Raw genomic sequence first — 24,414 nt, 5'->3', positions numbered from 1 at the left:
TCGCAAGACCGCTCGGGAGATCGTCTTCGTCGTTTGACGAGGATTTTTTTTTTTTTTTTTAAGGAAGCCAGAGGAGGAGAAGAAAACAAGAGGGGTTGATGCGTATCCATTCGGTAAGAAATCGATCCTTCGTCGATCTACACTTCCACAAGTTCGTTTTTCCGTCTTTCTTTCGTCATCCCCCACCTAGGTCTTTGAAAACATGTCTACGGACCACCCGCGTGTGTGAAAGTTTACAGCTAGGTGCTCGAGAGAGCATATCCATTCGTGGAAAAGGTATACTCCTTTACGAACGAAACTTCGTGTCGCTATGAAGCATTGTTCCAGATAAACTCTTCTGGACCTCTCGTTCAGCCTGACGATAACATCGACGGCTACAATGCTCTCTGTCCCTTCCTCGTCTCCGATATCTTTATGCGGAAACGAACAACGCGATTATGCTAGCTCTTGAGATAAACGCGGAATGAAGTAGCGGGTGAAGTGAAGTGAAATAATAGACGCGAGGGAGAATGCACGATAAAGCACGTTTTCGACACTTTTCTCGGTTTGAGATCTTCAAAGTATCTCATTGATCAGATGCGATAATACACACGATTCATGCGTCCTCAATCTAAGAAATGTCGGGCCTATACGCGAGACTTACTACTCTTTCCTTGTTTCTTTTTTTTAAAGTCGATTCGCGAATTATTCTAGTAATCTAATACGTATGTAGATCAAATTTATGTTATCAATAAATCGTTTACTAAATTATAATGATGTTACGACATGATGTTCAGGGCATTCTAGTATTATTATGTTTTTTGAATTCTTGAGTTGAGTAGTTTATGAATAAAAAATATGGTTTTTTAAAATATAAGATATATGAAAGAAAAATATAGAATTTCTTTTTATAGCATGTTATATGTTGGTAACTAGAAATAATTTTTGACAAAAAGAATTGAATATAGTTATAGATGTCTATATTCATCGTTTCTATTTTAACGACTAGAAAGATATAACGAAATACATAATAGAATGAAAAGCATTTCAGAGACTAGGCAAACAAAATAAAGAAATGTGTGTGGAATTTGGAAGATTGTTCCAAAAAAAAGAAGTTTTATGCTATTTGTATTTTATTTTTTTTTACTATTGAAATTTTATACTGTGAATATTATTGTATTCTTTTATAATTTATAGAATATTATGAAGAAGTAAAAGCAAGATAGTATTATTTTTGCTTCTAAATATTTTTTAAATATTTTTTTTACTTTTATATTTATAATAAATAATTCGAATAAATTATTTCTTTATTTCTTCCTATTCTCTTAATATCGCTTTAAATATGATACGATAGCTATAAAAAAATTGGAAATAAAAGAAACTTACCTTTTCGAGTTGATCCAACGCTATCGCTGCATCAGTCCAACTTGGCCTAATATAAAGGTCCGATTCGTGTCGTTGCTTCGCGTTATCGACGTTTTTAATATTCTTCTCGTTATGATTTTTCGTAACACTTCCATTCTGTGATGATTGCGAACCTTGAAAGCACTGAGAACCGGAAGGGCGTCCCGCTAGGATCCCTGTGGGGCCGGACGCAGAAACCATGATCCGTCATACATTCGCCCTGGCACAATTCGCAGTATGATTATTTTTATATTACTCCCCTCCAACGTGACGTTTCTTTTTGACTTCTCTCGATTTTTTGTTTCCCCTCTCGTTTTACTCGTAACGTTACCGGACGCGACACGGATTTCAAAAAGCACGAATAAGGCACGAACACGAAAGAAACGAAAAAAAAAAAATATCGATATCACTCTGTACACTTGTTATCGTGGTTACACGTAATTTTTACACGAATCTTTCTAGAAACACTTGTCACAGCACACGTTCAATTGGTAAATCTTGTTTACCGCGCAATTTGTCGATAGTGTATACATGCGATGAGCACAGTAATCGAAATTCGCGCACGAGGTATACACAATTTCTTCTGCGCATGCGCGGCTGTATTGTGCCCATCGATGGTATACGCACAAAACGGACCGAGTATCGGTTTTTAGGTTAGCTTCGTACCACCGTAGAAAAGTAAATACGTGACTGCTCCTTCTTCACCGATTCGTCTCTTCGTTCTGTCTCTTTCTCTATCCCTCTCTTTTGCTTTTTCTACTTGAATGCGGGATCTTTCGTACTCCCTCTCTCTTCTGTATCTCCCTCTCGCGGGATTCACAGTATCGCCGACAAGCACGAGGGCGCACACGCGAGTTTGCTTGTTTTGAAATATCATGCGACAATCGAGAGAAGATTGTTGTCGACCTTACGATGTTTTCGCGGGAAACAGCCACGCTCTTGTATACATGTGCCTTTTTTTTATGTCACAGGAACAAAATAAACACATAAGTTTCAGCCTCGACGATGATTGAATTCATTGTCTTTTTATTCGCACGATAATAGCGTGGCATGTAATTACGCACACTTCAGTGTCACTGTCACGATCGTTGTCACTTGACACAGTTAGATCTTGTTCGAATATTCACATTGCGTTCGAAGAAATTCGCCACGACTACCGAATTCGTATAAGCGCGGCAATGACGAGCATCCGGTTTACGCAAGAAGGCGTAGGCGACGTGAGAGAACGAGAGTGTTCCACAGTCCAGCAGAGGCAGCTGGAAATTCTCGTTAAAGTCTGGTAGTCTCTCTGTCACGCGTTCTGAAACGACGACGTCGTCGTTGTCGTCGTCGTTGTCGTGATCGGACACCGGCGTACACGACCGCCACTTAGAGCAGTCTAAGTCCGTACTAAGCGAAATGCGGTGCCACATTTCTTTCGTGGCCTGCCTTCTGCGCCGGCCATAGTTGACGGCCCCCCTCCAACGGCGCCACTTTCCGAGATCGGTGCTGCACAAACATTCAGGACCGTAATTCTATGGGCACGCTTAAATATATTTCGTTTGATCGAGAAAATTTATAATTCTACATTTTCTCATAATAACGATTTATAAAATTAAACAAATTTCTAAATAATAATTAATTTAAATTGCAAAAACAATTCTTTCTTATAATAAATTGTTTATGTAGAATATAATATTTTATAAGTATATATATATAAGTATCATATATATGTATATACATACTGCATGCACATATATTATTATTATTTATAAATTTTTAAATAATAACTCTAATAAGAATTTATATTTATAATACTTGAATATAATTGTATGTATTATGCATGTTTCTGATTAATATAAAATTTTAAAATCATATTTTTATTTGTATCTTTACGCAAAATTATACGTTACTTTTATTTAATAATCTAAATATTAGTATCTATTAAATCTTTTGTTTACACTATCATAAATAAATAACATTAAAATTTTCAAATAAATTAATTTTTTGTGAAAAACTTACTGCATATCCTGATTTTCGCGGTAGAACGATACGTTACTGCAGGTACCGATGACGTCGGAACCGAAATAAGCCGATTTCAACCGAAGTGATCGGAACTTATTCGTGATTGGCCGATTCGGCGTGGCGTTCTACGTTGCTAGGATACGGCGATGTGCCATCACAAGGGGTGCAGGGAGTACGACGCAGGACCACACACGCGGTACCATTTCCCCTCGAGCAAAAACATTACCCACACACGAGAAGAAGTACGTGACACGTACGAGGCACACAACGTCGTTTACAGATCGCCGCAGCATCTTCTTTTCTTTCTTCTCCAGTTTCTCTCTCGATGTTCTCTCCTCGTCATTACTTCTACACGGTCTTAAGAAGTTTTGTATACGCTTGTTGCATTCTGTGTTAGTAGAGAAGACTCGAACGATTCATGAAGAGCAGTGAACGCGGTCGACGTGCGGTAGAGAGTTGAAGACGAGCAGAAGAGAGCCACCGATGTGTACCGAACGTAAACACGACTTCTTTACGGGTCTCTAGAGATCGGAATCGCTGCTACTCTCAGCAATATTAATCGAGACCGGAAATACAACAGTTTATTACTTCACCAGCAATCGTTTCTTGGCCATCGCCACTAAAGCAAATCTGCATAATTGATTATATGTGTCTCTCCTGCCACTGGTTATGATTTGATTGGCGGCTGCAACTATAGGGTTCGACTGCATTCTCTCTTATTATTATTGTTATCTGCTTCATGTATAATCGAATCAAACGTTTCTTGTGAACGATACATAAGATTTTAATAATTCTTTCGCTCATATTCTATTATATTTCTATTATATTTTGAATTATGATTCATACCATAATTCAAATAAAATCTTTTTTAAACATCGTAATTAAATAAAATTTTTTTTTATTCTCATACCTACAAACGAAATTCTATAAATATCATTTGCATAGAAAAAAAAAAGATAACTGTTTTGAATATGTTCATTAAGCCACAGGAAAAAATATTATAACGAATGATTAACTTATTAACCTGTCTTCATAATATCTGCATAACGTTGCGACTTCATTAGGCATCGTACACCATTTCCATGTTACGTGTGTGCAGGCCAAAACGTTCGTTGGATAGTCTCACACCCGTAAGATTAATACACGGGTATAGGGATCGTGTATGTAATGAAGGATCAGCATATGAAAAAAAAAGAAAAATAAAACTGTAGAAGTGAGAAAGAAATAATAGATAGAGAAAATTAAATAAAAGGGAGAAAGAGAGAGCGAAACAAACTAGCAGATCGAAAAAGATAATGTATAAATACGCGGCCACCCACTGCGATACTAAGCCCGACACTGTTCCAGCAAATACGAGATGATTTTCGATTCCTATATCAGTTATTATTTTTATTTTGCTCTTTGATCCAAGGGATCTCTGTTTTCATTGATTGTCTCGAATTTTTGAAATTAATAAAACAATGCTCTTTTTCAGATTAATCATTCAGATCGATAATGAAGAATCTAATGATTCTCGAATAAAAGATATAATTTTATATGACGTTAAAATTAAAAGTATATTATTTCATGTTAAGCGTGCAAACATCGACATTTGTTTGCGTAACATAATATCCAAGCATGATACAAACGATGTCGCAAATAAAACGGGTGATCTATTTTTTATTCTTGCATTGCAAAATTATCGTAATATTTATACCGAAATTTTACAAGTTTTTATCCTTTTTCTTCGATCGACAATCATAAATTAATATATCGTGAAAATAATACGTTTCTTGTGAACGATACATATATATAATTATCCATTTTTCGCTTTAATTTATTCAAATTATAGTATTTATATTGGTCTCTTCTTTTTCCATTATTTCTAAGATCTCTCATTATAAAATTTCAACTAATAAATAAAGCAAAACGAAAGTGAAAAAGAAATGTCATTGCATATTGTGGTGGCGGCTTCGATGAATACACCTTATTGCAGTTGCTGATCTGGCGATAAGGCACAACGTGCGGAGGGACCGTTAATAATTTTTACGACACTCTTAACTCGCCACCCAGTATTAAGCGGTCCTCTGTAGAAGACGAGCTTTGATCTTTGCCGACGCTGCATCGACTTAATGAGTGCGAGAGCGAGATAGTTGAGTTAGGCTGAAACAGAGTGCACGACTGACGCACTGTAGATCTATTTTCCATAATATGCACCTCTGTTGTTCGGGTTGCAGCTCTATAGGCTTCCGTATTGTGTTTTTATTTCTTCTATCAAATAATACATAAATATATTAATGTATTAAATTATATTGAAAGTACAATTTCATTCTCTCTTCTTAGGAATTTATTTTTATTTGTTGTAAATAATAGAAAAAAATATATGATATAACATAATTAACAAATTGAATATTTTAATAAATTGAAAATAGAGCAATTTTGATCATTCTTTAATAATTTAATATATTTTATCATAATTTCTCAATATGGTCAAATTGTTAAATAATTAAATAAATAATTATTTTGCATATAATTAAATTTCAATAATATATTCATGCAAGAAAAGCACATATGTGCAACACTAAAATTAAAATTGTACTTTCTTTCTAATTTTATACGAATTACGAATATTTGTTCATTAATATTTTTTTACAAGAATTATTGTTCCTCGATTTACAAATACCCTTATTTCATTATCATACCTCTTATTCCTCTTGTATCCTCTTCATGTCTCTCATATCGTTTTCGCCAGTCGAAAACTGCGAGCAGAAAAAAATCGAATATATAACATTTAATTTACAGAAAAGGAAGAAGAAAAAAAATCGACAACGCACAACAACCCAAAATCTTTTTCTTCTTCCCTTCCAGAAGAACACGAAGAACATTGGTAAAAACTCATCGATTTAAAAGCAGAAAACGTTCGAACCACCAGAGGAGGACAAAAGGAGGCAGTAATGTCATACACGAAGGAAATAAAGAAGGGAGGGGGAGCGCATTGGGAACAATAAGCGACAATAAGGCAAAAAATAAGCAACGACGTACGAGTGAAGAAAAAAAAAGAAAAAAAAAAAAAAAAAAGAAGGAAAGAACTAACATCGAGAAAGATAGATCTGGCGAAAGAAGAGAGAAGAGGAAGAGGCAGAGGCAGCAGCCGGCGAAAGATGGAAGAAGGAGAAACTGTGGAAATGAGAGAATGGAGAGAATGGAGAGCGTGGGGGAAGAAGAGAAGTCGACTACTTCCCTTACGCAAGACGACTCGATGCGCCACGTTCGTTCACTGCGTTGGCCGCGTTCAACGGTGCGTGCACATGAGAGACACGAGAGATGCTATCGGCCACCAAGACGGCTCTGGACTTCTCCAGACCACCCACCGGCAAAATAATAAACACGGAATGCGGCATACACGTCCGTCTATCCATCCGTCCCTCCATTCGTTTGTTTCTATTTCGCAGATACCATCGAAAATAAGGTCTCCCGTCGATACCGCAGCTGGCTATCGCCGATACCACTATATCCTTATCCCCTATTGTTGCCTCGTGATGGAATAATCTAAATTCGAGGTGAACCACTACCGACGAGGGGATCGTTCGATGCTCGTCGATCTCTTTACCGGTAATAAGGGGTTGATGAATATTGTTGGATGGAAAATGGAGACAGTGATCCGAACATCTTAATCTTAAGACGTGATCGATTGTTGAGTTAAATATTGGGATCATTGTTGTCGATTGGTGTAAAGCTGGATTATTCGGAGTATCGATAGATCGATTTCAAATCGAATTTAAAAATATTGCATGCATTGTTTTACTCGATCCTCTTTCCTTTTAATTCCTCCTAGTTTCTTTTTTATGGTTTAAATTTGCAATTATCGGATTAAAATAGGATCGTTTACGAAAATATAATTCGTAATGGTGTTTCAGGCGAAAGTATCAATAATTGTCGAGAATAAAATTGTTCAAAATAGGTTACAAAGGTTGAGGATAGAGATGTAAAAGTAACGTATTAATATTATTCTTTGTGTAATTGAATTGCACATTTTCTTTCTCGATTATCGACGCCTTTATTATGTTTCTTTCCAAATGGGAATTAAAGTTATAAACGTCAGAATTGAGAATTTACAGCCTATAATGCACTTTAAATTAAACTAAATAAAAAATGTAAATAAAATTCTATGCATTCTACGTTCTCCAAAGTTCTTCACGATTTTTCACCGAAACTTTCCAAATGTTTTTCATTTTTCAAAACGATCTCAAGTCACCAAAATATTCATCCTATCCATCGATTTAAATGTCTCTACGGATATAATTATATCCGTTTTCAAAAAATCAAATACAAATACAAGACTGGTATTCGAAAGCTTGAAACGTTCTATCTTCTTAATCACATTTCCATCCTTCGATTTTCCATCTTGCGGTATTGTCGTACAACGTCAAGTTAAGTTCTATCCAGTGATGACTAATGCGAAGGATGAGCGACTCGTCGAACAGAGGATCGTCGTTTGCCATTGTAACAAGGGGAATCGTTACTCTTCATCGTGAACGCAGACCTGTTCGTCCACGTGGAAAGGAGACAGCGAGAGGAGGATCGTAACCCGTGGCTATCTGCATCTACGACCGCTACCGGTGCTTCTCGTCGATAGATTATCTACGATACCGCCGCGTGGTTGGATGCACGGCGCCGAAACACCGCGGGGACATCGACTTCCGGTGTTGGCCGAACGACCCTCCGAAGAAATTCCGTTCCGGACAGGGAATTGTCATTATCTTCGTTGACTCGGCGGATTCTTTCTCCATCTTCCTCGTTTCCTTTCTTGCTACGCGCCTGTTAGAGATACGATCTACGTGGCGACTGTTCGATACCGTGAATGGTAATTATCGGTTGATTACACGGAGCGCTAATTAAATGAAAATTGGAGCCGAAAATGTTTCAGCGGCGTTTGCACGGTAGAATTAACTTCTTGAACGTCTCTTTTATTAAAGAGATGATTTTTTTCTTTTTTTTTTTCTTTTTTTTTTTTTTTTTGGGAGCGAAGTGTAGAACGTGAATGCTTATTTCTTTCTTGCGCTTGCGTTAACAAGAGTTCTTTGTCCAAGAGGAGAAACGTGACAAGTTTATTTTTATATGGTTAAAAATCTTCCAAAGATAATAATCCTAAAGAATAATAGAAAATTAGTTAATAAGTAATTCTTTTAAAAATAAATGAAAAACTTTGAAAAATTTGTTCAAAAACCAATGACATGACTATATATTAAATATATAGTTTGAAAATTGTTTATCTTTTTTCAAAGTTAAGTTATTAAACGGAAGTAAGAAATAAAAGATTTTTAAAAATGGATGGAATCTATTATTTTCTTAAAATTAATTCAACATGTGAATACATAATTGTGTATAAGATCAATAATTTATAATATTTTAGACTTTCTTCGTTAGAAATAATAATTAAGAATAAAATTATCTTGAAAATGATTTTTAATGTTCATTTCATGTAACTAACATTTGTAGTGGAAATAATGTTAGTTTTTATTTCTACGCTATGTAAAGAACGAAGCATTTAATTACCTTCCGTATCGTAAAACATTTATAGAAAAATCCTTTAATAAAAACTGAATATTTCTGCAATGGAATATAAAATCAAATATATCGAATTGACGTAACTCTGTTTTTTTTTTTTTTTACAATTGAAAATTACACCGTAAAAATCAAACATTATTACTTTGTCTATTTCTTCTTCGATTCCGCTTCCGCGATCGGTATTTATTACATTGTGGTCTTACGCATGTAATATAAATTTTACTTCACCGATATATCACATTCCATCTTTCATCATGGAAAAATATATATATATTTGTATTTTATTTTATACGAAAAATTTGCGACTTTTTCGCGATCAATTACTTATAAATTAATAGCATAGATCTCTGAAATTTGATAAAGCTAAAGAAATAATTTTTTTGCAACCTCTATTTCATTTTAACAAGATATCCGTCATTGGAATATTGAAATTTTTATATTATATCAAAAATATGTGAACGAATGTAACGAATAAGCCAGAATAATTTTTTTAATGATATTAAGTGAAGTTTTTCGTTCAACGTTTTCTTCAAATTACACCATAGGACAAATATAAATCACTTATGATAAAAAAAAAAAAAAAGAAAACAAGAAAGCTTCTTTAAAATATTCACCTACGTACCACTTACTTCGAACATTAAACGTTTCACAAATTGGCCTACAGTAACCGCATATGGAATCGAATCGATTCATGGACCAAATAAGGAGGGAGAAAGAAACACGATATAAAATGAAGATGAAGAGAAAAATAGATCGAGGGAAGGGTTGCACAATGTAAAGGTGAATAGGAGCGAGAGAACAAGGGGAAAAAAGAAGGATATCCGACTTACTAATTGCGACGACGTCGGTGGTCCGTAGACACACCTCGGGCCATGACGAAAAGCGATATGGTCAGGGCCAGGAACCGACCAAGGGCACGTTGCGATACATCTCCGTGGTTAACCCGAATAATACGGATCGAAGTCGTAAATCCAACTACGGACGATTTGTTGCGTTTCGTTCAAGGCAGTCCGCGTAGAGAGTTGCGCTTGTTCGCCGAACACCAAGTTAATACGATTCGGTAGCAAGGACACGAAACTTTGTACCGTTATTCATGCTTTTGCACGAGTCTCTCATGACAATGGCTCGCATCGCGCGTACAAATAAAGTAGCATTAAAGGCGTTATTTATGGCGCATGAAACGTGCATAAAGGTGGGTTGCAATGGGATAATAAAGTGGAGATCTTTGATATTTCTTCTTCCTTTTTTTGGAATCACAATGCACCTTTACGAAGTACACGTATGCGCATTGTACAAACAGTAACGTTGGTTTTTCATTCTATGGTATTTTATTTGTTCTTCTATATTTATTGTTTTTCCTTTTTTTATCGTTTATGGAATTTATTACGATATTATATATTTTATGCTCGTCAAAAAATTGTCATAATTGAGCATGTTTTTAATAATAAAATTACTCTTGAGAATAATAAGAGTTAATGATTTTTACATTGAAATAATTCCATAATTCCATTATGAAGTCTAAGAACTTTCCTCACCTTCGTGTAAGTATACTTCACTGCTCCTTCAGAGGTGTAAAGCTTGTATTCACAAGATACTTATCGTAGCAAGGAAACTCTTATCGGATTGAATCTTGAAGTCTACTTTGACGAGGGTATAGCAGATAATCCAAACTTCACGCTATTTCGTTCCATCGTGTACAATCATAAAATTTTCTATATTCGTTTTTCTTTCTTCCTGCTTTTCGCGTGGGTAAAGTTGCTTGCATACTTAATCTATATAAATAATTAAAAATTAATAAAGAAACGATATAAAATTTTCCTTAAAAATTCAAAATTTTTGGAAACAAATTTTTAAAAAATTAACCATTAATTAATTAAAAAACCCAAAGAAAAAAAAGACTACAACATTACAAACCCATAATTTATATTACAAACGTGACGATTATATAGCCATTCTTACCTTTGACAAAATTCTATTTCAAATTCGATAATTTTTCCCAAAGTGATAAGTATTTTAACTCATGCCAAGTTGAGAATCTGAGGAACAATTCTCCCCCCGAACAGAGTTCCTAGAAACTACCAAGAAAAAGAGAAAACTTTCGCGCTAGATTCGAAATCATTCACGCAGCGGGACAACCATTCTTCGCCGATTTCCAAAATATCCGGAAAGAAAGACGTTTCTCGGTCATCGTACGAAATGTTGGTAGCCCAAGAAAGTTAAAGGGCGTTTCTAATTTCACCTAAGAGAATTATCACCAACTGGAAACCTGACGACCTGGATGGTCCCCATTCAAGTAGAGGACCCCTCGACAATGGGTCATTGTGACGGTGGCGCGCCGCCATCGCGCTCGTATGTAAATAAGAAAAGAATTAAATGTATATATATATATATATATATATATATATCTATGGGACGATAACTTTGTTTGAATTAGCATTACCTGCTTTTATAAGTGTTGGATCGTGTCGAAGATACGACGGTTGCACGCTTATGTATGGGTTCACGTGCTCGTCGCGGGTGAGCTCGATGGTGGTCCCGAGACGTGATACCCGCGAGAAGTTTTGCGAATCGTTTCTTCGTTATTCTTATTCGATTCGGCGATATCACGCTTCTATTCAATTGTTTTGTAATGATATTGAAACGTGTATTGCGTGTTGTGATTAGATAAATCTATCTATCGTTATTGGGACAAAACGTACATTCTTCGATTGGTGTTTCCTTAAAATAAGAAGAATATTATTAGATATTTTCACGTAAAAATTAAAATAATGGATAAAGATACTTTATAAATAATTTCTCCTTTGCATCTAACTGTAATCATCGATCGTTTCAACGTTCGAATATCGAGTTTGCCTACTAAAATAAAACTTATTTCATATTCCACTTACGTCTAAAGACAAAGAACATTCTACTTGACAATTCCAACCGTATCGCTACCTACTCTAGCAACAAATCATACATTTCGGATTAATCCCAGCGTGTGTCGCGTTACATGAAATTGACACAAACTTCCTAGACCGCTTCTATTCAGCCACGATCGTCGCTGAACAAACCCTAAAAAAAAGAATACATTTTATGATCTCATAAAGTGTAGATTTGAATAAAAATAACGGTACCCCCGTCCCAACCGTTTTTTAACGTCCACGTCCGAATTTCCGTGAAGGAAGACGCACCGTTACGAGCCACCCCCATAAAATAAACCTCACAATCGCGACTTCGAGAACCAGATCCCGAGAACAAGTCCCAGTTCATCCATTCGAGAGAAGTTTATCGAACAAAATGTTGTTTCCACGAAGTTGTTTTCCACTTCTTTCGACAGTGATATTTTTTGAAAGAGAGAGAGAGAGAGAGAGAGAGAGAGAAGGGTGCGAACGTAATAAAAAAACACACGAGAGCAAGGAGGGAGGGGGAAGAAGGGACGTTGTTCCAAGCGTCACCCTCACCCTCACGCGCTCGAAATCCAGAAAGTCCAGTAAATTTTCGCGCGCACTACCTGTTCAACCAGCGTGTATCCGCTTGTATACTCTGTTTGCGTAGGACGGGGACCACCCAGGTCGTCTGACGCCTCTGCCGTATCCTCAACATGGAATTGACTTAGCGGAATCCGGGGCGAGAGGGACGAGGGACAACGAAAAGGAGAGACAGAGAAGAGGAGGAGGAGGAGGAGGAGGAGGAGGAGAGGGATAGAAAAGGGAGAGAGGGGGCCGGTTTGTATGTAAGCAACGAAGCCTTTAACCCGACCTGGTCCAGCACGTTATTTTTCATCTCATTGTCCATCGACAGGATCGTCGACTCCCCACGTTGGCCATTCGAGAGTCAATGTGGGGCGCCGGCTTCTTCCTATTCGATTCGATACATTTTTGCTCGATTCTTGAAAAGGGCTCTCCCTGGCCCCGATTTACAACGAGGATCGATAACGAGAATGATCTAGGAATGCCTTACGTATCGTCTTAAAAATCTTCCATATTATATACGAATTTTAATAAGCTTCTTGCCAAGCCAATAGATTATCTATTTTGTTATAAATACACGAATACAAGTGAAAATTACGAATTTCGAGATTACGAGATTAGTTGATTGAATGATTCCCTCTCCGCTTCTTTCCATTTATCATTCACACACGCGTTCCCCTCTCTTCCTCCCTCTTTACAGATTTACATCCTCGTTAAAAAACGGTTACATCGTCATCAGGACCGTGTGCAGGAGCACGAGCACCGAAGAAAGTAAGAATCTGTGGCTGTTCTTTGAAAAAGGCAGAGAGAACGATAAGACACGGGGCGATAATTCCTCCTGTCCACCGGAGGTGTGGAAGTTGCACACGTGGAATAAGTTTGAGGAGAAAGCAAAGTTATCCGGCCCCGTGCATAAATACTGGAACGTTGCCGTTGTAAAGTCGACACGGAACATACTTGTTACGTTCCTGGCCCCGGGTCCCGGCTCAGCCACCGGCTGCAGCCTCTCCGCTTCGGTGCTAAGTAAAATGATATATCGCGGTTAAACGCGGCCCGCGGCCGCGTGTGCGTGCCTGTATCACCGCCGATATACGTATACACGTTACACGTGGCCGTGCTTAATATCGGGACGGTGTTGGTGAGTGGGCCACCCACGGTGGCCCCGCTGGACCACCCAATGAGCCGCGCTATTATAAGGGGCCGTCTCTACTTCGCACTTTACCTCGATCCGATACTTCGTTGCTCCCCTTTAACCCCTTCACCGGGACTGACACATTGCTCGAGAGGCGAATCGAAACAACTTTTTCTTCCTCTTTTCCTCTCTCTCTCTCTCTCTTTCTTCCTTTTTTTCTTCGAACGGTGTCGTTATCCATTAATTTAAAGTCGAGGTCTCTTTCGTGAGATTAGAAGGATATGGGTTGTATGTATGCTTATTGTGATTTCGGGGAAGGGGAATAATAATAGAGAGGGGAGAAAGGTGTGAGAAACGTTGACGATTGGGTAATTATCACGAATGATCATTAATAAATGTTACGATCGTTTATTCGCTACGATCGTACGATACTTTCTTTCCTTCGAAGGCTGGCACGTGCAACGTGCCTTGGCCTTGCCGGGAGATTACATGGGTTGTCGAAAATCGTGGTCCTAAACGAATATTTGTCGTTTCGAGATCAAGTTACGTTTGCTGATATAATTAAAATTATCTTCACTTTTCCTCCTTTTCTGATCTAATCTAATCCAGGGAAGAGCTAGCTTTTGAGAATTCTGTTTAAAAATGGTTTGAAAGTTTAAAGTTTCCTTATAATTCCTTGCTAACGTCTTTGGATCCACCTTATATATCCATCTCCCAAATTTTAATAAAATACAATTATATCTTATTTCCATACCAACGGATGATAATTTTAATTAAACGTGTGATTAACCAGAAAAAGTGGCTAGTAATTGCGAAATAATATAACAGTGTATTCTTGCCAGTTGGAAACAGGACTTAACAAGAAACTTGCGCAAGACAACCCACGGTGATACACCGTGTACATGAACGGCGACACGCCAGCCACGATACGTGTGCGTGTGCAAATCGTGCGTGCCAACTTCCGCGGTGTATAACAGCCTGGGTGGTCCACGATCGGGGAATACGGGGATTAGATAGCTCGATAAGACGTACACGCATTTGTACGCACACCCCGTCGCGGTTACGTTGGCCTCGTATGCGCTTGAAATCGTTAGGTTCGGGCTGATGGAAATACAGTACTAACGATGAATTGTGAGCCTCGCTCGGCGGAGGGAACGGCCAGAAATTATATAATTGAAATTTTATCTCGCGGCCGGATCCGAGTGTTCAGAACCGCTGTGTAAACGCCGCGACGCTTCTGTCGTATTTCTTCGTGGCGTAATTCCTTCCAGCGGCCGATTAATCATTCTGAAAATTTTATAACTCGTGTTTTCGATCCCGGGGATTAAATTAACCTTAAGGATGTTGCGTGTGCGGGGAAAGGGGAGGAAACCGCTTCGAATCCGTAATTTCAAGCTTCGATTGTTTAACTTGGAAAGTTTAATTGTTGTCTAATAGAACGATCTGATAACGATCTGAACGTTTCGAAACAAATCAGATAGCCCTGTAAATTTGAAAAATTGAAATTTATCAAGCTACAATTTTTTAACTTTAACTAGTTTTCTTTAATTTTATTTAATATCTCCGATAAGAGAAAGAAAAAGAAAAAGAAAATTCTGGATCGATTTCGAGGAAATATCATCTCGCGCTTAAAATATTGCAAAGCGAAATTCCCTTATACATAACGTATCCACAATTTTGCAATTATGTCACCGCAAATGACCAGGTTGTATACCTTATACCTTATACGTATTTTACGTCCCTCATACATTTTCAACAAACGCTCTCCCCTCACCTCGTAAATCAATTTTATCGCGAGGGGGGGAGGGGGAGGGTTAACGCGGCGCGCAACATCGGCGACATGCTTTGCTTAGATACGAGCGTATTAGGCAAATTTTGCCGCGAACACGCTCGTCGACTGCAAATTTCTCGCTGTGGGCATCGGCCGCGCCACCACTTCCGCCGTCGGCCCGGCCGGGTGGTCCGCGTTTTAACGCGCGCGGCGCACACCGCGCGTACGTCCTTTTCGCAAATTTTCGAGCCGCAGTTACAAGCCGGAGAAAATGTATAACCCGGGACCCGTTGATAACACACGCCCCGAATCGGGAATGGAATGGGCTCGGCCCGTTTGCACGAGCCACCCCAACCGATTCCCTCTCCCCTCCCCTCTTTTTCTTTATTTTTATGCGGAGAGGGGAATATCCAATCGGCGTAGAAACGATCGAATTAGGCAAATGCAACAACGAACTTGGCAAAGGACACGTTCCGCGATTAATCTTCTTAGACCGCGAGTGCCGTATCGTGTTGGATAGATAAGCGCGTCGATTTTTCTCTTCTACATAGCTTGTTTGGTTACAAATAATTATAAATTCAAGGTATTTCGGGCAACGAACGAGTATTATTACGTGCAATTATTCAACGTGCTTATTGTAATAAAATATATAGAGTAAGATAAAATTAACACCCTTTCTTCGCCTACCTCGAAATGTTGCACGCGACATCGAATCGATATCTTATACCACGAAGCCACCCGAGCTTGCGTTCCTTTTCTCTCTCTCTCTGGCAAAAACGAAGAACGAAAACGATAGCCTCGGGCGAGCAGCTATTTTACGAGGTATATTCAGGTTGAAACGGGGTACGGGGTGTGTGTAGGAAGAAAAATCTGCATTGCTCGCATACGCGACAAAAAAGAGACAAGCACGCGAGCTCTTCACAATTCCATTATCGTAGATAAAAGTCCGTCACTAGAAAGCACGAATTAATTTCAATCACCGGGCCAACCCCTCTGCTCCACATAAAAGAATAAACAAGAAGAGGATCCCTCCCCGTATCAATTTCATTCTTCTCTCTTTCTCTCTCTCTCTCTCTCCTCGCCCATCTTTTCCTCCCCCTTCCATTCCGCGTTCCTTTCTTTTTCTCCATTATAATTTCAAATGTACATCACACACGCGTGTCGTTCAGTATCTCTACTAAATGCTCCAATTATTAATTTACCTCGCTCGCTGTAGACGAGTGCAAAGACGAGTGAAACGTGTTATTCCGCGCGTAATGACGAGGGAGAACCCGATCTTACCGTCCTTCTTCCCTACCTTCGCTCGTTTTCGACGGTATTAAGCTGGTCCACGTGGTTGCCCTCGGGCCGAACGCAAGAAGAGATCGGTTTCTTTCGCCCTCCTGCGAAAAGCTCTTGGCACCGGATGTCGTGCGGAAAATCGTGCGTTCATCATCCTGGTGTGGAGTGATTTTATACGAGTTTCCCTTTCCAGCGCGAATGTTTCTTCGTTTTTTTTTTTTTTTCAAATAACGCGCGTTCGATGAAAGAGAAGAATGCTGCCGGAAGATGATGATTTTACTTTGATGATTAGTTTCACCGTGTGAGTGAGTGGTAAATTTAAAATAAATGTTCTAATTAATTTCTATGTATATATATATATATATATATATGGATGATGGATATTATCGTTTCATAAATATCAATTTATCAATAAAAGAAGACGTAAGAATAATAAATGGATTAAAATTACTACAAACTTCTGTATTTGCGCGACGAGTAACATCCATTAAAATTTATCTTCGGTGGAATAAGACGTCATTTTAAATATTTTTTCTATCCAAGAAAATAGTCCAGAAAATATTTCTTTTCCAATCATTAATAACACGCCAATGCGCGTCCCCATTTATCTTCCCATCTAATTGCATATTTCCCGATATATTTAAACATTGCTCTATCTCCTCTCTCCCTTCGAATTATTAGAAACGCATCAATTCACAAACACGTCCACTTTCCACTCCGAACGTACCTTATAATCAAAGACATCTCTCTCTCTTTCTTTCTCGTCTTTCTATCATGCCATACTCCTCAATCATTTAACATGCACTTACACGTAAGAGCGAATGAACGCAGAATTTATTGCAGATCCGAATGATACCCCGTTTCGTGTTCCAGCGGAGTCAGACAGCCCGTCGAGCTCATTAAAGATTATTAAATGATTTTCCGGGCCAATTTCATTCAATTACACCGCGTCGTGGTGCACGATAATTAACCCATTCCATTTCTAGAACCTGTGCATCTCGACTTTTCGCAAATTGTCGTAAATCACATACTTCCTTTCGATCCTGTTCCCCCTCGACTCGAAAAACTCGCACGAGAGGGAAAGAGAGAGAGAACGGGACTCGAACATCTTCGTTCATCTCGTCGAGCTGTTTTTTTTTTTTACTCTCTCGTAAAATATTTTTGGAGGATCGTCTCATGGGGGATGAACGTAAATATAAAATCCCAGGAGAATTTTGAATGAAAGCGTTTTTCGTTAGATCTGCCCTTTTCTTGAATCACCATTGATCCGATCATGGCCATTCAAATTCGTATTTCCTGTTCCTGAATAGTTTCAGAGACGGGTATTCGAAGGATATTGAATCGATGATTGCATCTGTAAAGAAACGCGAAAGAATTAATTTTAGAAATAAGAATTCGAAAATGAAGATAAATTTTTAAAAAGGACTCGTTGATGATGGAATAGTTTCACTTCATCTACTTCTCGCGTGTGAAATGAATAAATCATGTGAATTAATCGATTGATATATTATTCCGAGCAATGATTGGGTTAGGATAATGTGGTTCGTGCCACGCTGATTTTACTGTGACTGATTTTGTTACTGATGATTTAGAGTTACGAGCTCGATGGATGGAGGGAATCACGCAATTAGCAATTAAGACGAGTTCTGTCTCCTGCTTGGCAAGGATAAAAAAGAATGTGCAGTGGAAAAAGATAAATGGTGCAGCGGGATTTATTCTTCCTCTAATAATGCACTTCCTTTTTGCAAGCGCATAACGATGCATCAGTGCTTAATGTGTAGTAATATATGTAATAGCAATAATAACACTGTGTTATTCTTATCTATTAATTATCTTATCCATTATTCTTAATCCTTATCTTTTTATCAACACTGTACTATTATTTATACTATTTTATCTAAACGACTTTTTTTATTTATGAAGATGAAAAAATCCGGAATTTTATCATTTAAATATTAGCATTAAAATATAAAAATAAAAACTAGTATATATGTATCAGATCAATCACTATATTGTATTAGCAAGCAATTTTAAAATTATCACGCAGAATTTGCAATAGGTGAAAGAAAAAGAAAATTCTTCTATGAATAAATCATTCTTACATATATTCATGCTTACAATGTTTAAATTTATCGAATACACATCGATTAATTAATCTTATCAATCTCATCATAACGAGATACAAAATATCTCTCTTTCGATCTTACTTTTAACTAAACGATTCTTATTTAATCCTCCATTTTTCGAATTCTAATTTTATAGTTCCTTGTAAATTCAAAATTATCTTACTTATTCATAGATATTCAATATCTGTCTTCGTTTGTAAATTCAAATTCATATAACTTCGATTTATCTTCAAGTTAGAAGTTTTGTGGAAAAGTTAAGAAATAGAACGATGAAAAGACTCGTGAAGATGAAATTCACTAATTTCATATTGATGAAATGAAAAAAAAAAAAAAAAAAATTAGAAATTAGAGAATGATCTATCTCCTCTATATTTCTCAGATTCTAAAATTTTCCATTCTATTCTTCTCCTTCGATCTTCAAATAAATATTTTAAGACTTTTAAATAGAAGAAACAAATAAAAAATACAAATAATAATAACCGATCATTCAAATTGTATATACATATATTCAACTTCACAAAAACTTCAATTCAAATAAAGATTCGTTCAGATTTCCGAGAAACGAATGTCGAAGGTTGAACAGGCGCGATACATCTTGCGGATGCCCTTTAGATTAGCCCGCTTCATCGCAAATTTGTCAGTCGGTCGATCATTAAACGAATTCCCTCGCTCGTCCCATTAGCGAAGAAAGAGGCGGAGGGGGGAGAGGAGAGAGGCAGAGCAGAGCAGGAGGGAAGCAAGAAGAAAGAAGAGGAAATCGGGGGCACTGTCGGTGGATCATTCGTCCCTGGAGTATCTACCGTGCTGCGCTAGTGGCTCACGCACCGAATTGGAGAGTGAGCAACACACAACCTTTCTTGGTTGCACCCTGAAATAAGGTAGCCCCGACGACGAACGAAGGAGGCGACGTGGGTGGCCCCGGAGAGATTTGCCTTCCGCTAAATATCGCCTTTGCGCCCTCGACGTGGGTGGCCCTCTCTCTTTCTCCCTTTCGCCTGCCGAGGGGAATCCTCATCCTCCTCGTCGCTGCTCTGCCCTCCTTCGCCCAGGAGCAACCGTTGTTGTCTCCTGTCCTCCTCCTCCCTCCTTCCCGCCCCCATCTTCACTTGCCTCCGTATCTCTCTCTATGTGTATGGGTATGATATTCGATCGCGACCGAGGATTCCACTCTCGGGAAACGGGAAACGGTTTGAAGGGAAAGGAGATCGGCTCGAGCACGATGAATGGGTGTTATTATAGGTAAAAGGTAATGAAAGATATTGTTACGCTGTAATAAATAGTACGCCGAGTATCCGAGGGAAGGGGCTGAACGGAGTGAGGGAGAGAGAGAGAGAGAGAGAGAGAGAGAAATAATGATCGGCGTTTCGAAGCTGATTCTCGGTTTATCGGAGGATAGCCAAGGCGACCCGTTTGAGGGTAGATTTAGTGTTTACGGGGGAATTAAGATCGATTAGAATAGGAGGAAGGGGGAAAACGTTTGATCGTTTTAGGGATTCTTTTTTTTAATAGTTTGGCTGGAGATATAATTTTAGATGATAATCATTCCCGTAGTATTAAAGTCGAATCGAGGAGTGTTTTTTTTTAATTTTTTCTAAATTTTCATTATTACTTTTAATCCTTGTAAGTGAGATTGAAATAAGAGATTTATAGTTCTATGTGAAAATATTTAATGTTTCAAAGAAGTTGAAAGAAATTTTTTCCCAAATAATATATTCATCGTCCTTTTGTTAAGAGTTCCACGTTGAGAATTTGTATACTAATTCGTTATTGAAAATAAATCAATCGTAATTAGGATCATTATTCAACGATCATTACATGTATTTAAAATATTCTATACCCGCGTGTTCCTAAATCTCGCACACTGGGAAAAATAACGCTAACAATTCCATCAAAAATTCACACGGATCCAATCGAAAAGAAGTCGGATGCTCGAGTGAATAGTTTGCAGAATCAATTAGCACCTAACAGCACTCGAAAAGCGGCACGCGGAGGAATGCGTCAAAGGATTGCTACTTCCGAGCTCGATCTCGCGCAACTATCCACAGATTCTCGAGATCAAGATTCCTTCGAGAGATCATAATAAGAAGATGGACGGGAAGAACGGGCAGAAAAACACATGGATTCGTGATAAATAACAGCGAGATTCGTGGGAAGGGGGCCGAGGGCATTTTTACGCGCCTCCTCGACAAGGAGAACAGCAAAGAGAAGAAGTGGAAACAAAACCGTTGGAAGGGGGGGACAAGCAAAGTCGAAACTCGTGTAACTCAGAGAGGAACAAAGTTGCATAGGTCGAAAAAAAAAAAAAAAAAAGAAAGAAAAGATACGACACGGCCAACAATAATATCCAGTATTTTATTCACTCTTCCCCCTTTCTTTCACCCCTTCTTACTTTTCACCTTTCCTTCTTGGACACGCGTGCGCGCGAGAGAGAGAGAGAGAGAGAGAGAAAAAGAAAAAAAGATCGGGCGATAGGTCGTGGTAGCGAAAGGGAGGAAAGAGAGCAACGAGAGAGTCGAGGAGGAGGAATCGAAGTGAGAGTGGGTCTTCTCCGGGGAACCAGCCAGAGAGGGCTGAAAACCAGCCAGAGAGAAAGGAGAGAAAGGAGAGGGAGTGGAAGGATCGAAGGGGGAGAGGGATACGAAGGAGTGATAGAGAGGGGAGGTCGGAGAGGCGACACAACGCGTGTGGTCCACCCCGTGCTGGACGACGAGCAGGTCGAGACCAGGACGACGACAGCATCTTATCCAAGACCTCCGGATCGATCGATCAATGGCGAGATCGATGCCTTCTCGGGCCAGACCGATCGAGTACGTGGCATGCTCGGGCGCACAAGTATTTTTCACCCTGCAGGCGGCGATCACGTGCATCTGAACCGCTTCGAGAACTGGTATATCGTAGGCGATATCCTTTATTTTTTTTTTTTTTTTTTTTTTCCTTTTCTTTTTCTACAGGAATTTTGGACGGAGCGTGGTGGTTGGGAATGTACGTTTGAGATAGGGGTGAAATTGATGTTAATTTTTGAGGGATAATTTTTTTCTTTTTTAGATGTAATTATCGGGTGGATACATCTTCAAACTTATTTCAATTGTTTACACAATCATTTACAAAAATCTGTTTCTATGATGATCCCTTCGTTATCTGTTACTTTCATCTCGATTCAAATGATTCGTAAGACCGAGAAGAGTCGTTTGGATTAATAACCAAGTTACTTGAAACGGCTGCAATTCGATATCTTGATCTTCCAATCAGTCAAATATATCTTCTGAACTCAAGCTTTTTAAATTCAAGTAACCTGAACTCGAAGCAGTGAGCGTTAAAATTTATTATTGTACATTAAAAATGCTTTACTTTTTGCTGTTTGCTTTCCTTTTACTCCGCAATATATCCAATATTCTTATCTTTCTTATCCTTTAATTCATCTTCTCACCTTAGCTCAATACGTAATTAAAACCTATCATTTCAAATCAAAGAAAAGTTCAAAGAACTTTAATTACTCAAAATTAATAACAGATCCATACCATATAAAATTTCAATATTATTTAAATAGAATTCAATCCAAGCTAATTGAACGAGGATAAAAAAACTCAAATCTGATAAGCAACATTCGTGTTACGAGAAATAATCCCAACTTACTCTGGATAATAATCTGAACGACTAATCTTAACGTTTCAATCTTCTCCAAGATCGTCTCATCCTGCTCGCCTCCAATTAGCAAACGAATCGAATAAGGGAAACGAACGAGGATCAATAATCGCGGTTGAAAACGCGTAACAGCGGATGCTGCATGGCTCATAATACCGAGACAGAGCCGGCCACCTAATGCTAATGCAACTACCATTAGCAAGTAGTGAATCGAATGTAAAGTCGGACGTAAGGTGGGACCACACAGGTCGACGTTGGAGGGTTATACGGGGCCAGCAGATGCAGTGCCCCATAAACAGCGGGGCGGGACCACCCAACGCGCCTGTTCCTTCGTTTCGTTCCTTCGTCTGTTTCCTTAATAACCACGATACCCTTGCCTGTTGCCCATCGCGAGAAACGCGTGCATACGCGCGACAGTTCGCGAGACCGAACGCGTAAAGGTGGCCCTACACTTGTCACGTGCCACGCCGCCATTACATAGAGATATATAACGATTCATAATTTTATAAACATCGTCAAAATTGGATATCAAAATAAAAAATTGAGGTATCAAGATTTTTTCTCTCTCTTTCTTTATAAAAGAAATAAATAAGAAAATGGAGCAATATTTCCTATATTCAAATATAATTTCTATATTCCTATATGAAAAAGAAAATATGAAAAAGTTTCACGAAGTATAAATTTGTTTCAAAAAGTTAAAATTAATTCTTCAAAATTCGGTCACTTTTCGAGTTCACTTTGCGAAACTCGCGAATTGTAAGGGATGGAAAGGAAAACTTTATGATTTTTTAATTAGATGTCGATCGAAATTTGATTGAAAGAATATGAAAAATCGGTGAATAATGATAATGGCGATCTTTTCTTAACGATTGTCATAATTTGATTGAAATTATGGGGGAAAAAGGATGCGATTAGATTAATTTTCTATGTTAATCTCGATCGTGGTATTACGGTTTGATTAATGCGCGAAAAGAAAATGATATGGTCGAGATTGTGTGGTGTCGTAAAGTGATGCTTGTACCGGTTTATGGAGTTCGCGTGTCGCCAACCCGTTTCATCGAATTCGACCCGGGCGGATTTCTTCGCGTCGCCTGTTTCGACAACGTTTGTCACGTTGCTGATCACATCCCAGAATGGGATGTGTAATAGATAGTGAACGACCTTTAGGTTTATACGATAGCTTTGCATATTCGTGAATACACGATCTGATTTCACAATGATAAGTAGACCGTGAAAGATCTTCGTGAAAATTCTTTTGAAATTGAATTTTGGATAATTTGTATATATCTCTATTTTTGCATATATTGCGTTTTTATAATATTTTATATTTTCCTTTTTTTTTTTTTATTTACAAAAGAATAATATTTAAATTCAATAATAAAGCTCTCGTTATAAAATGCTGTTTAATTTTAATTTTTGAAAAGATTTTTGAATCGAATAAATCGTGTAGAAAAATTTGTATAACTCGAATCTACTCTATTTCTCAAAATTTACAACGAAATAAACGAGGGAGCTGAATAAATTATCGAATAAACTATCATAAATTCAAAGTTGAACATTCGCGATAAGCAAATTTGATAAAATTACTTCGACGAATATTTTTAAAAAGCCATTACAAATATTGATTTGCCGTCGAATTAAAATTCAAGGCGTAACGCGATGTCGCGCACAGATACACAAGGGTAAATGGTTGTAGAAGAGTAACGTGATATTTTACAATTCCCGGGTAGATAAACCGAATGATTTTGTATATCCGGTTGTACCGTGTCACGCGCATTAATTATGGACGACGATCAAAACCACGTGTGGGAAACTGGCTACCTGTCTTCAACCCGACACGTGTGCGCTTTCTCACAGACCCATCTTGGATATAATACCGCGTCAGATTGACTCTTGAGAGGAGATAATGACAGTCAAAAGCTACTTTAGCGGAGTAACGATGCTTGTTCATCGGTCTTTTGCCTATCGAATACGGTGACAGCGTCCACTACGATTTATATCGGAAGACACGGGCAAAGAGTGGCGGAAAATAAGATTGGACGTACACATGTATACGCGAAATATAATATACGTGGA

At 38.2% G+C, this 24,414-nt stretch overlaps 1 protein-coding gene across 1 annotated transcript in view; it reads right to left on the bottom strand.

Annotated features, from left to right (window-relative positions):
• The window catches only part of LOC122720291 (protein patched), a 50,241-nt gene extending 47,464 nt beyond the window's left edge, over positions 1-2,777 (bottom strand). The window contains exon 1 of the mRNA XM_043946900.1: positions 1,366-2,777. Within this exon, the coding sequence (XP_043802835.1) occupies positions 1,366-1,584 (219 nt within the window). The 5' untranslated portion in view covers positions 1,585-2,777. The remainder of the gene's footprint in view (positions 1-1,365) is intronic.
• Positions 2,778-24,414: the final 21,637 nt, after the last annotated feature.

The sequence above is a fragment of the Apis laboriosa genome, unplaced genomic scaffold, assembly GCF_014066325.1.
Source record: "Apis laboriosa isolate Shangri-la unplaced genomic scaffold, ASM1406632v1 scaffold122_cov146, whole genome shotgun sequence".
Taxonomy (NCBI): domain Eukaryota; kingdom Metazoa; phylum Arthropoda; class Insecta; order Hymenoptera; family Apidae; genus Apis; species Apis laboriosa.
This window is presented reverse-complemented; position numbering and strand designations above follow the sequence as displayed.